This window comes from Neodiprion pinetum, chromosome 4 (assembly GCF_021155775.2).
Source record: "Neodiprion pinetum isolate iyNeoPine1 chromosome 4, iyNeoPine1.2, whole genome shotgun sequence".
NCBI classification, from domain to species: domain Eukaryota; kingdom Metazoa; phylum Arthropoda; class Insecta; order Hymenoptera; family Diprionidae; genus Neodiprion; species Neodiprion pinetum.
In genome coordinates, this window is record NC_060235.2 from 23350118 (window position 1) to 23370704 (window position 20587).

At 37.9% G+C, this 20587-nt stretch overlaps 1 protein-coding gene across 1 annotated transcript; it reads left to right on the forward strand.

The window, feature by feature from the left end:
- The first annotated feature begins 749 nt into the window (after positions 1-749).
- LOC124215852 (pickpocket protein 28) lies at positions 750-20538 on the forward strand. The gene is made up of 10 exons (XM_046619682.2): positions 750-2232; positions 10853-10990; positions 12020-12223; positions 12306-12426; positions 12517-12665; positions 13788-13989; positions 14365-14635; positions 15363-15486; positions 17644-17735; positions 18361-20538. The coding sequence occupies exons 2-10, from the start codon at positions 10980-10982 to the stop codon at positions 18546-18548; spliced, it is 1362 nt and encodes a 453-aa protein (XP_046475638.1). The 5' UTR covers positions 750-2232; positions 10853-10979; the 3' UTR covers positions 18549-20538.
- The last annotated feature ends 49 nt before the right edge of the window (positions 20539-20587 follow it).

The window sequence follows — 20587 nt, forward strand, 5'->3', positions numbered from 1 at the left end:
ACCACTGCCTGTTATCCTGGCACACTTTTCTGATTCCACCCGTCTCTATTCAAATTCCCTCACGAAGGCCTCTTTTATTCCCCTCTCGTCTGAGATTTTTTAAAATTTTTCCTCCTATTCCCATCTTCCCACATGCTGACTCTTTTTTGCATCTCTCTAGTACGTGTTCCCGCAGTAGGAGAATTGTTTAGTCAAATTAACTATATTCTAACTGAAAACTTCAATAAGATTTTTCCTATCTGACATAATCAGAATGACTACATTTAGTACTAAGTAGTATTTAAAATATTTAGTTGTACTGACTGCATATGTAGTCAAAAGATTCACCGAATCATTGTGTAGTAATTAATGGTAAATGTTACTGAGTTGTTTTCACGAATATTTTCATTTACAAACATTTGATTCGATATCGAGTTGCTAACCTAACTTAACTCAAATTGCAAGTATTGGATTAAAGTGGAAAAGGTGATATGAATGAAGCGAATACTTCATACTATTTTTTTTTTTCAACTAGACATACTTTGTTTTGTATAACAATAATAACAACGGTATGGAAACGAAAAAGTAAAATGAACATAGAATATGGTTCGAAATATACAAATTGGTTCACATCCCAATCATTCTGATTCATATTCTGCAAGCGGTATCTTCCAGCTCGTCGAGATCCTTGATTTCGTCGCGTCGAATTGAAATACGAAACCGCGGTAGTAAGTGCGGTATGCGCTTACTGTAGTTTGGGATTAAGAAATTTTTAGCTCTATGCAGTTTTAAATCTTGAAGGTATTCCAAATATTACGTTTACTAAGGAACAAATAAACAGGGACTCTCGTTAAAGAAATGGTATACTACTCAAAATATCTTCCTCGTGGATATTGATTAGCGATCGATCTTCCTCTGTGTAGTTTTGAAAACACTGCAGCATCTTCGTTCCGGGAAACGGAAAATTTTGGATTCCATTTTACAGTAACCTCTAATGACGTGTGACGCATAGGAAACGAGATGCAGAACAAAAGCGAACGATCTTTGATACGTTGACTCGTGGACACGAGATTGTATGAGATTTTTTAGGCAGTGTTTAGGAACGTCAGAACAAAGCTGTTACCGGGGGTGTTCCCAGTAGTCAATTTCGACATTGTCGTATATACCTCCAAGTATCAAAGTCCACGTATCTCAAACTCGAAAAAGTGCTTAACAACCCCATTTTATATGCAATTATTAATAAAAACACCGTGAAATTTTCATTCGACGCAAAAATAAACAAATGACATAAATTCTACGAAATTGCTATTGCTCAGACTTGAATGGACGTAAGTGACGCGTAAAATTTCATCAATTTCGATTGATTCGATGCATTCATCGGAATCTATTCCTCAAGAAACCTCCAAGGCCGCAGGGACAATCGGTTTGGATGCACCGTTTCGGTGATATTGGAAAAAATTCTCGTAGTCGGTAATTACAACCAGGGCCTCCCCTTCAAAGTGAAGTATAATCGATAGAGAACATGCAACAAAAACTCCTTAAGGATGCGCTAATACTGATGACCAGTCTTTCAAGCGTAACTAGTAACATGCTCACGTAAGTGAAAGTAGGTCTTGTTAGAAAAGTGTAAAACAAGTATTCTCTCTTACACGGATAGCATAACCGTGATGTAAACTTGCCGAATTTGGAACATCATCGCATCCTCTGGAATCGCGTCATGATTTTTATCGAAGGACCAATTTAGTATGTTTGTAGTAGCTTGATCTGCAATAATCACTCGATAGTGAGTGACGCGCTAGTTTAACTTCGATTATGTGTTGAATTACATCAATTCACTAGCTTGATAGCCTTCCAACATGACAATTTGTCAACACCACACAAGCCGTTTTCTCCATCAGTTTAAATGGGCAGACAAAACAAGCCTCGTGAGAAACGCAACATTGAGTTTAAGGGCGGAGTCGAAACGCAAGCATTAACGGTTTGTACACGTAAGTTAGTCACGAGAAGGTGACAGTCAAGTGTCGGCCACTGGGTAGGATCGTTATGACCGCGCTCGATGAAATTGAGGTATTCTTCGTTAACTGAAGTTGAATTAGACACGCAGCAACCTGCATAAACGACTTCGAGCAATACATTCGCTGATTAAACTCAAAGTGTATCCGTACCAAAATTACCTGACTAGTAAGATTTGGGAAGTAAAATTATTCAAGTTTCACAAACTGAAGGATGGTATACGATTTTTTAAAGATTTAGGTCAGTAGTAAAAGGCTCGTTTGTATTGTGAGACTAACTATATCCTCAGCAACCAACTTATTAACGTCATTATATTTAAAGTGATACACAGCTATATCAATGTGAAATATTACAAGTGAACAACAATTGAAAATCGCATGAACGCTCCGATTGCAATTTCTTATCATCATTATTAGCACATCCAATGATTCGTCTGTTCGTGAAATCATAACAATATACTCGGAGTCAATTTTACCTAATTTTAAAAAGAAACAAGCTTGTTCTGATATCAAATTGCTTTTAGTCTCGTTGAACACTGATTGATAATTGATACAATAATAGGTCACTGGAGAATCGTTTTCGAATAGACAACTTGCCCCTTGTGCCGAATTTAGGTCAGCATGCCCAGATATTGAAACGTCAGAAACATTTGCTTCATAGGGAGGTCAATTTTGTGAGTGATTTAACTCGACAGAAAATACGAACGGAGTCTCATTAGCAACACAGAGTTGGGTTCTAAAACGAAATCATACCCAAACGAAGTGTAAATAATATAAAGTGAAACCAGATATGAAAAGTTCTAGAGACGAGGCTAAGGTAGAAAGAAATAATAAATTCAAGTCTAGAGATACTACAAATTCAGATACTCGGGGTAAAGATAGTTCGCCCTTTTCAAAGTCCATCAACGCGGTTTACCTGCAGTATCCTTGCGACCCACCGAAAGAACTGGAAGTATACGCTTTGAAAAGAGCCTTTCCGACGGTGAGTATTGCAGAGTGTGTAAAATTCATGTGTGATCGCTTCGCCAAACGATAATTCTGATGCGCAAAGGCTAAAATGTCCGCAGATTAGTCAGTCGTCTTCATTGAAATACAACTTTTGAGTTGGAAAACAGCAAACAAACAAAAATGCCAAATATATATTCTGAAATAGCAGAACATTCGTTACTCATTTGATCACAGAGGTGATCACTGAATTTTTGTCCTCGACATTTCCTCAAATCAAAGCAGCTGTAACGTATAGTCAAATTAGGTAATAATAAGCAAATTAATACAATCAGACACACCACATTATTATTTAATCTTATGATACGAGCATGTGAGGAAACATCGTAAGTCTTCAATATTATGAGAGAACTTGAAGTGGCTGTCATTTTAGGGAAAAGGTGATAAGCTACGGTTTTTGCAAACAACTAAACTTTGGGGTATTTCATGATAAAAGTTTTCCCTGCTTACCCAATGACTTGGATGTTAGACTAAATTTGTAAAAAAAGATAAGGAAATTATGTCTTAACTCTGAAATTTCGTAGAGCTACATATAGCTCTATTTAAAAATTTCATGTAGCGTCAAAATCGTGATTGTAATTAATCTGTTTATCGACTGGAGGCGCAAATTACCATTTCGATGCCTGCATTAATAAATCTTTTTCGTGGCAAAAGTGGAATTAATCTGTAAACGTATACGAATCACAATTATCGTCCATGTATCTTGAAAAATGTATAAAAATTATAAATGAGCTGACAAATCACAAGGTCCATCATTATAATATTGAATATTACGAAATAATTGTGCTTAAAGTCTACCTGATCTAATCCTAATCACATGGAAAATTACCATCTTAACAGGCATCAAACAAATCAGATGTGTCTGGTTCCTTATCTGCCAGAAAAATGCCCTCCGTATCGTTAACTTTTAAGGAATCCTCCGGTATATTAATAATGATGCAGAATAATTATAAATTTTCAAAATTACCATTCACGTAATTAGTCTTTGGCTTCAATGCATATGAAGTAGAAAAAATGGAAAGACTGGAATTAATGGTGGTCACCGTTTGAAATGACGAGCATTGACTCCGATGCTGCCAGTGCTATGGGATACCAATTTATTTCAAATCCGCTACAGAAACAGCTTAGATGTGTTACGAACTAATAGCGTAGGCAGCTAGAATTCTGGCACCTACGTCTTCCTCTGTTCCGAGGGATTGAGACATAGCTAAAACAAAAATCTTATGTCGTATAAAAATCTCCATAGTGAATATAATGGGATAAAAAAATCTGGTAAGTCTTGAAATTTCAAATGTCTCGCTTGAATATTTTGTGACGACGTCAAGTCAATTTACAGACGACTTTTGCACGCACTGTTGAGTTTGAATTGACAATCCACCGGAATTTGTGGGTGTATCTCTGACATTTAGGTAACTATTGGCTCCAAATATACCCTCTTCATTGGTCTCTGTTCGAGATTACTTTCTGCCAACAATAAGTCAAAGGTACCTGAGTACTTTTTTTTTTAATTAAAATGCGTCATCGTAGAGTGGAATCTAGCAAATCGAGTAAATTTGTGACCATTTTAGAGTGATTCGAAGTGAAGTATCGATATTCGAAATTTCGTTTATAATTCCAAAATTTTCTAGTATTGAATGTTCGAGGAAACCTACGCTGCTTCGGAACATAACAATTCGATACATTCTTGATGTAAGATTATCTCGTAATAAAATCAAGCTATGGTATCGATTTTTGGCCAGCAAGTTTCTTGAGGCAATGTCGCGTTGTATGCGTGACTTGCGGACGTCAAAGTTGCACTCGTTCAGTTTGCGATTCAATCGTTTGATGAATGGGCTAATGACGTGTAAAGATGTCATTATTCATTACGATTGTAAGTACTAAGTAAACTTGAAAATACGTTTCATTGAACATATGTCTAGTGGACTTGGAGAACGCGTAAATTTGGATTACTATTCAAATTTTGTTGAACAAGGATATTGCGTACAAAAACGTTGCAGACGTACAAAAAGCATGTTGTAGGGAATGACGAATTTATTTGTGTGCCCAGTACACAATTAAAAGATAGTTGTTTCGTTTGCTATTGGAAAGATCGATAAACGTTGCGGGTACGTAGGTAAACGTTCCTTTTAAATTTTATTCCAATCATTGAAGGAACGGTGAGTAGGTACAAGTGTTGTACAAATGCGATCGCAGTTAACTGGTCATACCGTAATGAAATAGTACCAATTTAAATCCAATTCGATGAGGTGGAGGGCTAGCCAAATTCCAATGTGCATGTCACAATGTAATCACATTTTATTTTAATAACATCACCCCAAGTACTTGCAATTTTCAACTTGTTCTTTCCAATTAATGAAAACAATGTTTCTTAATAACAGTAATATATATAAAGTTGATATTTTTTTTTTAATTACAAACATCCATCAGTAATACAAATGGCTGATGAATGACACGATACAGTCACTCTCTAAATATTGTATTGGCGGTTTTCAAGTTTTGTGAGGAGTTGGAGCAGCGTAATAGAATCATAGATATACGCGTTCTTTCAGATTATCTCTCGGACAACGTGTCGAAATTTCTACAGTACACGACGCAATGAAGTCAGCTCTCAGAAAGTGGCATTTTGTACTAGAAATTTCAACATTACATTCTATGAATCCAGTTAATTCGGGTCGTACCAGCTGCTACCACTATGTGCGATTGAAATTATACTCTTTACACAACACTTTAATTTAAGGTACACATTTATTAACAAATAATTCTTCTCGATCAATCCTTAGGGTTGGGTTTCGAAATAGTTTTATTCTCTCGTGAGGATGTTTAATTATCGCTGCAATAGCAGTACTTTAACTTAGGTTTGTGGTTTCTGAATCCAAGAGTTACTTAATTTCAGTTTACTTGCTCTGCACGTGAATTTGGAAATGATTCTAGGTTCAATTTAGTTTTCTACTCTTCGATGTTGAATATCGTTTTCATATTGCGGCGAGGCAAACCTAACTCGCCTCTTTATAGAGTTTTAAAGACATTAGTCGAGCTTGGTTTGGCTTTAAATACGCGCGCCGAGCAGCCATGACAGGTGAAGACTCGCGAAGCCGAGCTTTTGACACGCCGGTTTGTGTTCAGGGCTGGGCGAGGAGTCTTCGTGGTACACTATCTTAGGGAGCAACACGTGCTCTGTTGAAAAATAAAGTGAAGAGAAGCTAAAGATTGAGTGAGTGGGAGTTTGAAGATCAGTGAGAAAGAAAATGAACAAGGTACGGTGTCAATGTGCATTCTGTGTAATTTCTAACAAATCCAACACGATCCTCTTCCCAAAAGAAATTGCAACTTCGATTGCCGGGAGTTTCGAACAATCATCACCATATGCCGATATGCACACCACGATCTAGTCTGCACCCATGTCCAAGGCAAGTTGGCAAAATAGAAAATAGTCTTCCTGGCACCCAATAATACGATTATACTTGATGATAATTCGTTGAATTCAGTGAGATAGGTACCCATTTATCCGGATTACGATTTCGTGTTTAGCCGTCGCGTTTTCGATAATTCTTGCTACAATATCCAGAATTATTCCTTACTGTCTAATGTCTAATTATGTTCTGTGTTACTCGATGTTAGAATACGTTCTGCTTTCTGTATTTCGAGATTTCTGGAAAGATGGAAGTAGGAGGAGTTTGAGAAGGAGCTTTCATTGGTGAACTAGGTTTTTAGGTAAGTCAGCACGAGACGATTGGTCTGTGAGGGAAGTCAGCACGAGACGATTGGTCTGTGAGGGCCAATCGGCGGATGCTGAGAGAACATATCGTTTATTCGCGGTTCTAGGAACGGAAGATGTTGCGAAATGCTTACGAATTTCCCATCTCACGCTCTTCGTGTTTGCCGCGATTACTGCCTGGACGTTACACTTGTTTGCGATAACTTTTCAAAGTCACCTAATCTCCGCACATTTTTGAATAATTCAATACGTATTATTTCCCAACTGCAGTTAGTGAATTATTCTGTAATATTAAAATTGAATTCGTTCAAAAACTTCTCTAATTGTTATGTGACAAACGTCTGTCTATGCGGTATGTTAGAGGAGGATTAGCGGATTACCCCATTCACGAAAAGCAGTGATAAGTCAATACGATCCGGTTTTAACCGGATTGCCATTATATCGGGCCGGGCTGACCAACATCACCAGCAGTGCCAGAGCAAAACGCGTACCTGACTCAGGACGTAAAGTAGAGCAGATGAAGCAGAGAGCTTTTCTGACTCCAGGGGGATTTAGGGAATTTACTTTGATCAGAATTCAGATTCACGATTTAAAATTACTAAGTAGAGGTTAGAAAGAAGTAGCATCTCAAAGAACCAGAAAAGTAGACTTAAGGCAACCAAATTTATTTACATTATCTCGCGAATTTCGCGAGAGAACCAGCGTAATTTCTACAACAGAAATTGATCAATATATTCATCAACAAAATACGCAGAGCAAATCAGACTTAGAAATTAGCTGAGCAATGTGCGTCTTTATTTTATTTTTGTTAATTTTCTGCTGTATGATTTTCATCGAGGATTCATTCCATTTATAATTAAAAATTCAATATTCTGTGCGCATTTCATTTTGCGCACTCGCAATTATTTCCTTATCTGACTGAGCTAGGAATTATCTCGTTAGCATGGATCTGAGCAACGGCGATACGAATTCGGTGTACGACACTGTTATTATTCCGTGTCCGATGACCGATATTTGTGAATCCCGGGTCTGATGGGCAGTCACGGTTAATACCCCAGATCCGCAGTTAAGGAACTGGTCGCAACTCAAAATGATAACAGGCACGGGGCAGGCTCGCTTTTTTTCACCCAGCTCTGCAGGACGGCCGCGGCAACGGTAATTAAAAATTGACCGAGCCCGTGACATAGATAACAAGCAGCGACTGTATTTAACCTGAGTCTTGCGATGCGGCAACGGTGATAAAAAACTACCCGAGTTCGTGAAAACTCAACTAGAACAAGCAGTGTAGGATTTTTGAGCGAGCTAAACTTAAACCTTTTGTACCCTATTCCCCAGAGCTGGTTCCCTTTCTATTCATTACAAGTAATCAGTAACTCACTAGACTGTGAACACTTCGACTACTACGTCTTTCACGAGCAAGTGCTCCGAAAAAAGACCAAAAATGGTTACAATATATACACAGTATTAGAAATATCCAGGTACGGTACGAGGGTTGCATCACGCGAATGGAACTTCGGTACGTTACTTGAAGCAAAGTGGATGGAATTTCTCTTCTGTTGTTCTTGAATCGTGATATATTTCTAACGACGTGTCGGAATATCTGGTGGCCAGAAACTGTTTTATTGCCATAGTTTTTTTGACGAGCGTTTTCCCCTGATTAACTCGCTGGGCCATCCGGTAACGGCTTGATCCGTTGCCGTTGCGACCGCGTCAAAAGAGATCAAGTTTCGCATAGTTTCGTCATATGAATGTTTCTGTACTGTTGAGGGCAGCGTGAGCAAGCCGGATCGAGTTCTAGTGTAAATCAACATATTCACATGCAACTCGAAAATTTATTTCATTACGAAAATGGTACTTTCAGACGGACTGCCTTGATGGTGGTTGCTCATCCTCCGGGAATGGAGCTTTGCCAAACCCGTGAAACTTCTTTCCATTCTCCGCCAGTGTTCGGTGTATCCTAGTCAATTTTCTAACAACAACTATTCTAACAAACAAGTACAATATTAATAACTTGACGTTAGTTAAATTAATGGTAAAATAAATATACTTTTGAATAAGTAACAACGCAACAGATGAGTGTGTAAAATTGACAACTCTCACAAAGCTTCACGGTAACTTGATGATTATAAACGTAATACGAATCTTTGAATGGTAAGAAATACTGTAAGGGTACGAAGAAACGTGACAATAATGTAGATTTCCGAGGAGTTCTGGGTAAAACTCTGATATTTGTTGCTGATGCTGTGAGTGATTTTTAGCGTCTGTTTGCTGAAATTATTCATGACAGCGAAGGCTCCGGAGGGAATGTTTTTTTTCTCGAGTGACTTCTTCCTGGGGGGTGCTGCTTTCGGGGCTGCGGGTGTATTTTTTGTGTTGTTATTGCGGTACGTACATTAATTACTCCACTCTAGACATTTTATAGGAATAAGTTTGAACATGGCTTAGTGGCGGGAGTTTGTGGATATAGTTGCAGATGTTGATGAAGCTGCTAAATCAAAGTGTTGAGATGTACAAGAGATACAAAATTGTTCCCAGAATCGTTATTGAAATGACATGTTACCTCATCATTTCACAAGTTGAACTCAATTATTGGATAAATATGTGTTAATATTATAGGTACCTAAGTATCACATTAAAGTCAGTCGTCCATTCGAACAAGTCTCCTCTCTTACTTTCCAAAAGACACATCATTCAGCCACAAATTTAGCAACTTTGGCAAGTTAGTAAGTAGTGAGCTAAAAATATTGAAAACGATTCTTCGTGGTGTGATGTTTAGGACAATTATTATCCAGAAGGTAACATAAAATCGACGTACCCCTCGCGCAGAACCGCAAGAGGGTAAGTTTACACATTTGGTTAATGACATTGCTAAATTTACGAGTTTGTCAATGTTAATTTCTTACAAGTAGACAATACCGTTAAATTTCAAAATTTACCGACAACGAAAAACCGAATTCTTCGAATAATCAAGTTGTACACGACCCCTTAATGGATTCGGATTTTTCCCGATCGCAGACAGACTTAATCCAAAGAACCAACTGGCGAAGCGATGCCACGTAATTTTCCTCATACCGTGCACTAATAATCGTTCAAGTCTTTATCACCTGCTACGAGCTCATTGCAGGGGTCATGTGATATTTTCCCAGGTCATGTACAACGCAAGCGATTCGAATGTGCGGCCTCGACGCAATAACTTCGTAGTAAAGTACGAGGATCAGAATGGCTCGGCGGGTCTAGACATTAATTCCACGAAGGTCAAGAACAAGGATGGCAGGTAACATGATTCACCTGCCACGCGTCTATTTCAGTCTGAAATGATTTTTTCGGTGACATACTTTTAAGATATATCTTGCTAGGCGAAAAGGTTTCTCTTGTCTTTCAAATGCAGCTGATGTCAAACATCAGTTTTTAGAAAGAATTTGGAAGCTCAAATGGTTCTTAAGTTGGTGGTTCATTGACGTTGCGAGATTTGAGAGTCTTGTTTCTTTATCGAATTCTTTGCAAAGATAAGATTTTAGACTGTGCCAAACCCTGTTTCAACGTACTCTTCGTAGTTTTCATTTTTCAGTCAAGAACTGAATTTGTGCTTTTCCCATGCAAATCTTCAAAAATCATTTCAGCAGTACACCGCACCGTACAGAGTAGTAGAATAAGCATGAATACTTTGAGGGCTGGAGCCTAGAGGGGTCTCATTGATAGTTTTTGTTTGCCTCAGACGACCCAACTTCCATTAGGGCGTATCGACTAGAGTCTAAAATTGGAGTCGTATGAGAAAAAAATTTTCGGGGCGATCTGTCAGAAGGTCACAAGCCTAACGTTTTTCAACGTAATACTGTCAAAAGATGAAGACACAAAATTTTCAAGTGTTTCAAAAAAGTACCATCACCCAAAAAAATGATGAAACAAAGACCATCTTGTTATCTCGTAACGAAAAATGACCCAATACATTGTTTTGAGATGAGTATTCAGTGTCTTAATAACATATCAAAATCAAGTTGATCAGTTAAACTAATGAAGCGGAGTACATTTTTTTTTTCAATTCAACAAATTGATCTTGTATGTCTGACCTTCAATCTCTAGAGCCTTTCCAGTGAGTGAAAAATTAAGAACGGACTGCAAGCTTACTGCGATATTGTGTTAGATTACAGTTTCCGAGAGATGGAAGTCATCTTTGCCTCAAGAAGAACAAGATCGGTGTTACTGCGCAGCAGTATTGCTTGACGAGTAGCTTGCATGGACTAAGATATGTCGGAGATGCCACTTTGTCGATGCTCGAGAGGTGAGATTTACTCTTGATTGAAAAAAAAGGCATCTGCTCCACCATCTCAAGCTCCAAGCCACATCTTATACTTATTTTTGAATAATTTGAAATGAAATTTCCGGTCAAACTTATACGGCACTATTCAGTCAACTAAGTTCCGAACAAATGAATTACTTGCTATACTAAGTAAGCAATAAGTAAGAATTCGTAACAGGTGATCCAGCGGAGCGGAAAAGGTATAGCTAGGCTAGAGAAAGAATATAAAAGTTTTGGGGAAATGTTTCGTCGCGTTTAAGCTCTAAGGGACCTCACCAAAAGTTAGATTCTGGTAATTAGCTTTTGTGCAAGTGTGTGCTCTGACATGTATGAAGCAGGTGATATAGCGATGATAAGAATCTTTCGAATCACTGACTCACGGTCGCTGATTTCGCCGAAAATAATTTTTTAAACGGACTATATTTTGACAACGCGTTTCTAAATACAGATAGTTGATTATGCGCGATGACCCATATTGATACAACTGGAAAAATTTTTGTCACGGTGACAAATTAAATGGTCATCGATCGCACCGGGCAATATTCTTCTGAAAAACTGCGCGCAGGACACATGTGTAATAGACGCCTGTTAAGTACGTAGCTCTTGGAACGATGATTCGACATCACAACACAGACTAGCAAGGTCCAACTTCATAACGTATAATTTCTTGAGACATCGTATAGCGTTTGCTATTTTTTGAAATTTAACCACGGAGATTGTCGATAAGTTTTTCGTGTCTTTTTTTTACCGTGAATTTATTATTTGGTTCTTGGCGGCTTTGTTTATAGTCCGAACGTTTTCAATTGGAAATAATTCTACGCAATAGATAAAAAATTTTGCTACACAAGATATTTAGAAAACAGTTTTCTGATACAGTCGATGTTAAGTGCGAAGTGTTTTTGGAATAAATCTGAAAGGTTTCGGTGCTATATGAGACGTGTAAGACTGTAATTTTCACAAAACTGCACACATTGTGGGGTTAAAATATTTACACAGAAAAACTGTCTTCAGGTTTTTCTGGATTTTTTCATTCATCGTAGCCGTTTTGACAGCAGCATATTACATCTGGAATCTTTATCAAAAGTGGACGGACTCTCCCTTAATAATTTCTCTCAGCCCAGACCCAGTATCGTTGGTCGAGATACCGTTTCCATCTATAACTGTGTGTAATATGAACAATGCGAAGAAATCCGAAGCTGATCGTATAAATCAAGGGTCAGTAAGAAAGAATTGCCGCTATGAATCGATTATTAGGATATGTCGAGCTTGCCTATCACAGAATTGCTTTATATTTCAGAACAGATAATTTACAAAAAGTTCTACTTAACGATATTTGTAAACTTGAGAATGGAACATCCACTAACGATCTCGATTCGGAATCAGGCAAGTGGAGCAACGTACAACGTTTCATGATAAACGTGAGTGGAGCTGATGAACTAGTATTTCTCTATTGAAATCGATCCAGGCTTACCGATAATTTGTAACACCAAATGTCTCCGTCCCTACAGGTCAGCCAACCATGCACAGATATGCTATTCTTATGTCGATGGCATCAAAATACTACAGAATGTGAAAAAATCTTCAATCCGACATTGACTGATGAAGGCATTTGCTGTAACTTCAATGCCGTGCATCGAAAATACTTATTTTATAATCCGTAAGTACAGTACGCGTTAACTTTGTCCTTACCAAAACTGTTTGATTGTCAAGCTCAAATCATTCTTTGGAAGATAAACCTAAAAATGTCCTCAAAGAGTCCCCATAATTCGGAAAGATATCCTTCAGTTTCGCCTAAGAGTCACCCACAAGATGCCTGAAGTATACTGAAAAAAGGCTAACATCACATGTTACGTTATGACGACATTTTCAAGACAATCTTTGCTGGGTGCTGTTAAGACCTGCTTCGCATTTTTCAAAATTATCGTAATTTGTTAGGTAAATTAGTAATCAATGAGCTTCAGGCGAGGGATACGGCAATGCATAGAATTTTCAGGGTTTCCCTGGTCATGTTTAAGCTACAAGAACTTGTTGAATATCGTTTAAAATTATTTCTAAGATTCAACAACTGCAATCTCACATAAGTACGTATCTTCGAATTTCAACGAGTTGTTCTTTACAATCCTCAGGAACTACCAGATGATTTTTTTTTATTGGTTGGTAGAAAGTTCAGAAGATCTCAGACTCGCAAATATCACGATGGTGTTGAGGTGCAGAGGTTAGAACAGAGTTTGATTCACGTCTATTATCTAAGTGATCGTCATAATAGTCAAATCTTCCGACATACGGTGTAAAATACTTCTTTTGACAGTAAAAAAGTTTCTTTCACCAAACAGATCATTTAAAAATTAGAAAAATAATTTGTAATTTGTTTGTAATTGTAAAAAATGGTATCAGTAACAAATTAAAAAAGTAACTTCGAATGGAATCTATTAAAAACTTCGAAAGTAATTGACAATCTTCATTGAAATGAGTCACATTTCCGAAATATAATTGTTACTTTTTTTCGAATTAATTACAATTTCGAAACGGAGTTGACGGATCATTTATATATCGTGCGTGAGTGATGATAATACTGAAGAATATCACTTTTTCCAAAAGTTTCCCAAGCAAGATTCACTTTGCTGTGTATATCTGTTTCATACGTATGATTGAACAGAATTTGACGAACATCCAACAATACAATTTAGTGTACGCTTGAGTGTACTTGGCGCAAGGTTTTGAATCTCAGATGCTTTTGAGTAAGATGATAACTCCTGCACGATTTATTGAACTTTTTCAGACGTGACATGTCTGATTTGAACGTGACATTCCCATTCACGAGTGTCGACTGGACTCCGGAGCAAGGGTACGCGTCAAAAACGCCTGCCGATTCCATACCTTGGAGACCGTATGGTGCAGGGAGACATCTCGGGCTTACCTTGGTTCTCGATGCTGAAATCTCGGAGTACTACTGTTCATCCACTGCCAGTATTGGTTTTAAGGTACGTGAACGTATCTCACTGCAACATTTAATCCAGCACGAAACATCTCAGCGAATCAAGAGTTGAAGGCGAAAATTGAAAAAATTCCTTCGTATTTCCTCAGCGATTGATTCTACGATGCTTTACAGCATGCAATTTTCCAAAGGATTTATTCGGTGAATCCCAGTAAAATGACTTGTAGCTTAGACGTATGTACTTAGCTAACAGTGCGATCACTAAAAGTCGTTTCGTATTTGACCTTGCGACAATGCTCTAATATGCAGATAAAATGGAAATCGGCACCCGTCGTGACCAGGTTGAAATCGGTTGAACCACCCCTCACAGATACGCAACTATACAATTTTATTAGGACCGTGAATTTATTATTCCGTACAGATGCTCCTGCATAATCCAGTGGAAACCCCGAAAATAGCGGATTTTGCGTTTACCGTAGAACCTGGTAAAGAAACAAGAATCGTGATTCGACCCACCGTCACATCTGCAAGCAGATCGATAATTAGGGTGCCAAGAAAAAAACGGAGGTGTTTTTTTACCTCTGAAAGATCTTTGAAGTACTACAGGACTTACACGCAAAGGAATTGCATCTTGGAGTGCGAGGCTAACTTCACCCAACAAATTTGTAGCTGTGTTCAACATTACATGCCAAGTGAGGAAATAGTACAACCAAAATACCGTAACGCCTATTAACGTGCACAAAGGATTCGATCTCATTTTACGTCAACACTTGAGGTCTAACAAAGAATTTCTTTGTTTTTATCAAATAATTCGTAACGAACTTACGGATGTGCAGTCCAATGTACAAAAGCCGGGCTTTCCGTGCTAACCTATAATATCTCAGGTGGAATTTTAAAGTCAAGTCAAAACTGAAGATTGTATCACATAATTCGACCGAAACGTCTGAACAAGCCAGTCTTATTTCAGAATGGACTGTACACCACTGAATTCTCCCTGCACTCTAAATCCAACAAACAAGATAAACAACCAGATACTTATCAAATAATGACATGGTCAGGCTGGAAATACCGAATACGTATTTAACCGATGGTGAATTGTTGATTTTTTTTATCACTGTAACGGTAGTTAACCGCAAAATATTACGAATTTCGAGTGTGGATTATGTAAAACGTAATTTTTCATTTTATCAAAGGTGATGCGAGCAAGGTAACTGTTATTTTGAATGTAAGTTTTGGTAAACTTGGAAAATGGTTCGACGGTATGTCTCGCAAACGGTATCGATAATTCAAGTTTAGACAACTTTACACTACAACCCATGTGCATGCTTGGATTGTAGAGGCCACGTGTAACAACGTTCACATCTCTAACAGAATCTCGATGCATATTATGCCTAAAGTACTTACCTATTTTTGACTTAGAATCAGCAAATACCACGATATGTGGAAAAAAGGATGAGAAATGTGCGGATCAGGCTCGACTCATAATGGAATTGAAACTATACGACGACGAAAATACTACAAGTTTGTTCAACGCAAGCCAAACGTGAGTTCATATTTTAATATTCACTAGTGATTAACAATAAGTGCAATTGGCGTAGGGAAGGTCATTCGATGATCACCAAAACATTCAGAACTTCGTGTATTCCATTTAAATAAGACTAACAAGTCGAAAGAAGCTCTAGCGTAGTACCTACGGGGTTTCAGTTGGAACCCAACTGTGAGGTCTATTTTGACGATTCCAGAAAAAATGTTTGAAAGCTTGGGCCGGACTGGGACTTGATCACGGAGCGTTTCGCTTCTCGGGTTACTGTATCTTCAATTTTTGTCAAGTTCGTCCATTTGGCCATAGCAAAGTCGATATAAATGTGGGTTACGCCCTTCTGGCGGAAAATTGCCTTATGAAATTTACGTGTTGAAGTATAGGACGTACCCGAATGGTAGTAATGACATTGGAAGTGAAAAAATCGTAAATTACACCCCTCTGGTCCTTGTGAAAGGACTTGTGAAAATTGAACGAAGTTCACGTACATGGTGAAGCATTTCTCGTTGTGCACAGCTGCCAACTCGTTGGTGCGAGTGAGAACGACTCATTTTTTCTATAGCTCGCTCAAGGAGCTCTCTTTTGTCGAAGGTTCCGGTAAAAAAGAGTGCACGATCTAAACACAAAAAATAAGAGACAGAAATATCTGATTTGCTCACGTAGGCTTCAGAGGAAAGCAGGAATTCTTGTTCATACTTGCGGGTACTTATAGGCAGTAGATGATGATGCATCGTGTAATTTATATTCAGAATAAATCGATTACATTGTGACCAGGAACTGAGAAATAATTAATTTGTGAAATAGGAGTAGCTGTAATTGTTGGCCGGGATGCTTTGAAATAAATTACAACGCGGAACTTTCCCAGAGCAAATTGGTTCGGAGTTTTGACATTGATTCGGACTACATAAAGAAGGACAGAGAATACTTCGTGTGAGTAAGATATTTCAACACTTTAAGTATACCTTTCAATGTCCGTATCATTTTTGGAAATGAAAAATTTGATTACTAAAATCCGGTTGTCTGCCCAATTACAGTGAGTTTCAAGTCTCATTTGAATTAATTAAGCGTACAGAATTGTAGACTACTGTACAATTTTACTCTGTATAATCAAACAAGGGAATCTCAACCCTTAGAGATGAATGCATGTCGTCAATAGATGGATTTCTGGGTTGCTTCGGCAAGCACTCTTATCGTAAAAGACAGTCAATCCCCAAACTTCAACACGACACAACGTGTTTATAAAATACACATTTTGCCACATGTTTGTCTGTGTTTGCTGCACTTGCTTCATTTTATCGGACAGCTATATTATTCTAAAGTAACTGAAGTTACAACATGATAACGAGTTGACGAGCATCGTCCTGCTTCTCCGAACGTTCCATCGCTGACAAAAGCTTCAGATTTTAACAAGGTACATCGGTGAAGTTACACGTCACAGCAGAGTCTGGAATATTAGACTTACGAAGATCAAATATCATAGTCAGTGTTACGCTGATGGTTTTCCCTCTCTATGATTTCGAAAAAAATGAACGCGAAAAGAGAAAATGTATGCTTTGCTGAGTGGAAGAGATCACTGGTTTTCGTGTATCATGCAAGATCTCTTTCAGGACCTAGGAAATTTCGCATTATTCACTTTTTGACGAGTTTACAAGATCGCCACAAAACAGGTCGTCTGAATCATGATCCGATATTTTTGTCAGACGAAAAAGAAAATCGTGCAGCAATTGAAAAATGATTATTTAACATGTGACGGACCAGATTAGAACTGTTGTGTGGTTGCGAAGGAACCAACTCTATATACACAGTTTAAAACTCGTTCGATGACAGATTATTCTGAATAAGATTTACCTAACGTGAACACAGATTTTTTTTGGCTTGAATCCGATGAATTAAATTTAGTTTAAAAGGAGATGAGCTTTTGAAATAAAAGTTGTCGCTTACCTTTAGTCGATTTGTATTGTCTCGGGCTGCGTGTTTGGATATGGTATAAATTACGACGTCGTCTCTACCTTTGCTAAAAGTATGCCGTTAAAAAACTTCCTGCATTTTATTCGGGTCTACTTTATCTTTCATTTGGGTCGATGCTACCGCTTCGGAGTAAAATTCCCGTTCGATTGCCTGGAGTTTGAAAATTTTAAATTATATTTTTCAAACTTTCAGAGAAAACATTGCTGTAGTTCATCTATATTTTGTGGATTCGCAATTTACGGCACATGTCAAAAATGAATTATTCGGATTCACTGAACTATTGTGTAAGTATAAATCCACCTTTTCGTTCCTAGATGGAATGAATTGAATTATGTTACGCAAACAAGTTATGGCGTCTGCAAAGTTTTTTGATTGACATGGAATTTCGACTACAAATTAAGTTTCATGTAACAAGTTCTTTCCTGTTTTTCGGGATTAATGGTTCAAATTTCGTCACATATTAGTATTTTTTAAAATACCACTTGTCACACTTCCTCATGAAAATGTGATACACATATTTCCAATACACAAAGGATTATTGATCTAGAACATCTTAACTCGATTTCTTCAATGAGCATGTATTTAAAATTAATATCTACGAGTATTCCATTTCTTGGTGTCATAGATCCAAAGATACTTCATATAACATTGATACGGCTTACGCGTATTTTTTCACCTGCGTTCCGTACGTAAATTAAGTAATCAAATGATGCTTATGATCTCCTAAGCAAAACATCTGATATTTTCATCGTTAATGTCACCATTGTGTAAAACTTTGGCTTGTCAGGCACCAGATACCTTTAGTGACAGGTGTGCTGAACAAATATAAAATAGAATTTCAATTACTGTAAGTAATGCAAACCAAACGGATAAGAAGCGAAAAATTGAAGTAACTAATTCGAATTTCAGCAAACACTGGAGGCCTACTTGGACTATTTATGGGTTTCAGTTTCTTGTCACTAGTGGAGATAATATACTTCATCACTTTGCGACTCTGGTGTCGAATTTATAGACGAAAGTCACTGTCTCTGCAAACTCCTCTTCAAGTAATGCCGCAGCCTCATCAATACGCCACCGTTTATCCGTTTGCTCAATAGGTAGAACACAGATACACGCAGCAAGGTGACGTTGTGCCTGTGTATTGTACGCTAATGAATACATCTTTGATTACAAGTAACTACGGAGAGAGGGTGTCGATAATGTACAGTACAAACGGTTCACAGAGATGCGGTACACAATTCGTAAATACGTATTTTAATAGCAGAAGTTAATAAACGATCTCTAAACAGTACTGCAAGTAGCATATCCCTGTAATATATATCTGCCACATATACCGAATAATATCCGCAATATTTCTCGAAACAAAAGTACGAGATGTTAAAATTCGTTAAATTCGGTGGTTATCGTCTGAGCAGATCGAATATGTATTATTATATTGCATATTCCAAGTTTTGCATTGTCACACCTTGTGTCCATTCAATTCAATCGATGAGACTATTTCTGATAGAGTATAAAACAGTAGATGTCACCAACTGATTAAGATAAATATTAACTTAAAACAAAAAGAATAATTTTATGCTCACGGCAATGCTAATAAAAGGAAGAAAATATTTAGTTTAGATCAATAAAGAAAGATATTTTTGTTGCTGTACCTATAAATAGAGATTTGAGTTGAATTACGTAGGAGGTATGTATGAGTAACGGATCCCTTATCGTTAGTCGAAAGTTTTCGAGAATGGCCACTCGAGCCGGGCGCTACAATCGGTTATAAAAGACGTGAGCGAGGGTAGCGTACCAGTTTTGAGGATAGTCCGTCGTGGTCCAGACGTGGTAGAGACGAGAAGCGCTCGAGACAGCCAAGTTAATGTCAGTTTCTGAGTTGAAAACGGTACGAGGGGAGAGTCCGTCAATTTGAATTTGAACACGAGTAGGCGCAGATACATGTTAGACGCGCCTGGTTCTCTGCGGCGTGGACACCGAGGTGTTCATGTCAGCTCGTGGAGATCCCGGTGTCAATTATGAGCATTTGCATGTATCGAATGGATTCTTTTTTTCGGGTTATTGGCATCGTTGGAAGAAAAAATTGACGGCTCCTGTGGCTTAAACTTGAGGTGTTTTTGGATCGAGGTGGGTTTAAAATGTGTGCTGGAGCCCCTGACGTCACGATTGATGAGTTAGTGGCGGTGGCGTGGACTGCAAAATGTCCATGTGACCGTGTTGGGACTCTGGCGTGGGTTGCACTATTTGCATGCGCTAAATTTCGATTTTCATTTGTGACTACTTGATCAAGAATCAAGACATTTTGATACATTGTGGTGTATTATAATGATTGTATCTGACATGGGTGTACGCCAGGCTGTGATGAATTATGAACTATAGAATAGGAGAGGATATGAACAAGAATGAAAATGATCTGTGATTGTGACCACGAATTTGTAAACTGTAAACTCGTTGAGTCGGTGACCGGTAGTGTCAGGGACGGTAGAAATATGAGAACGTAAATATACGAAAACAGAAATGAGCATAATTAACCTTCAGTTCTTTTTTTGCTTTTGCCGTAGAAGGTATAAAAATCGCAGGTTATACTTTATTTATTTCTTTATTTCTAGTTTGGAATATGTGAAGCAAGAGCCAGATGGTACCTACTCCACCATGGTTCATAAATCTTAAAAATATTTATTTATGAGGTCGCAAGTAAATCATGTCGATGCACGATCGCAAATTAATAAATTAAAATACGAAATCGATATAAGAAGATGTAGAAGGTTCGTTGTTGATCAGGAAAGGGGGTTAATTCACCATTGAAACGAGTATGAATTGTGGACACACCTGATGCTGCTTTCCATACGTATATCTAATTGTTAGTTTTGTGTGAACGATAATTCTGAGAAAATTGAATGAATAGTCGTGTCTAACAGTTAAAACTGCCGAGAAACAGGTGTGGTAATAATTTACAAGAACAAAAATCAGCGCCCAATAACTTTACCAACGCAGCAAGTCCGATGGAGTTTGTGAATTGATTAGTGCCACTCTGGCACGTCTTGCAGCAAACCCTGCGCTGTTTCCGGGACGAATCAATCGCCTGCAACGAATCATCCTACAAGGTATTTTAATGTGAAGATGGATTGGAAACGGG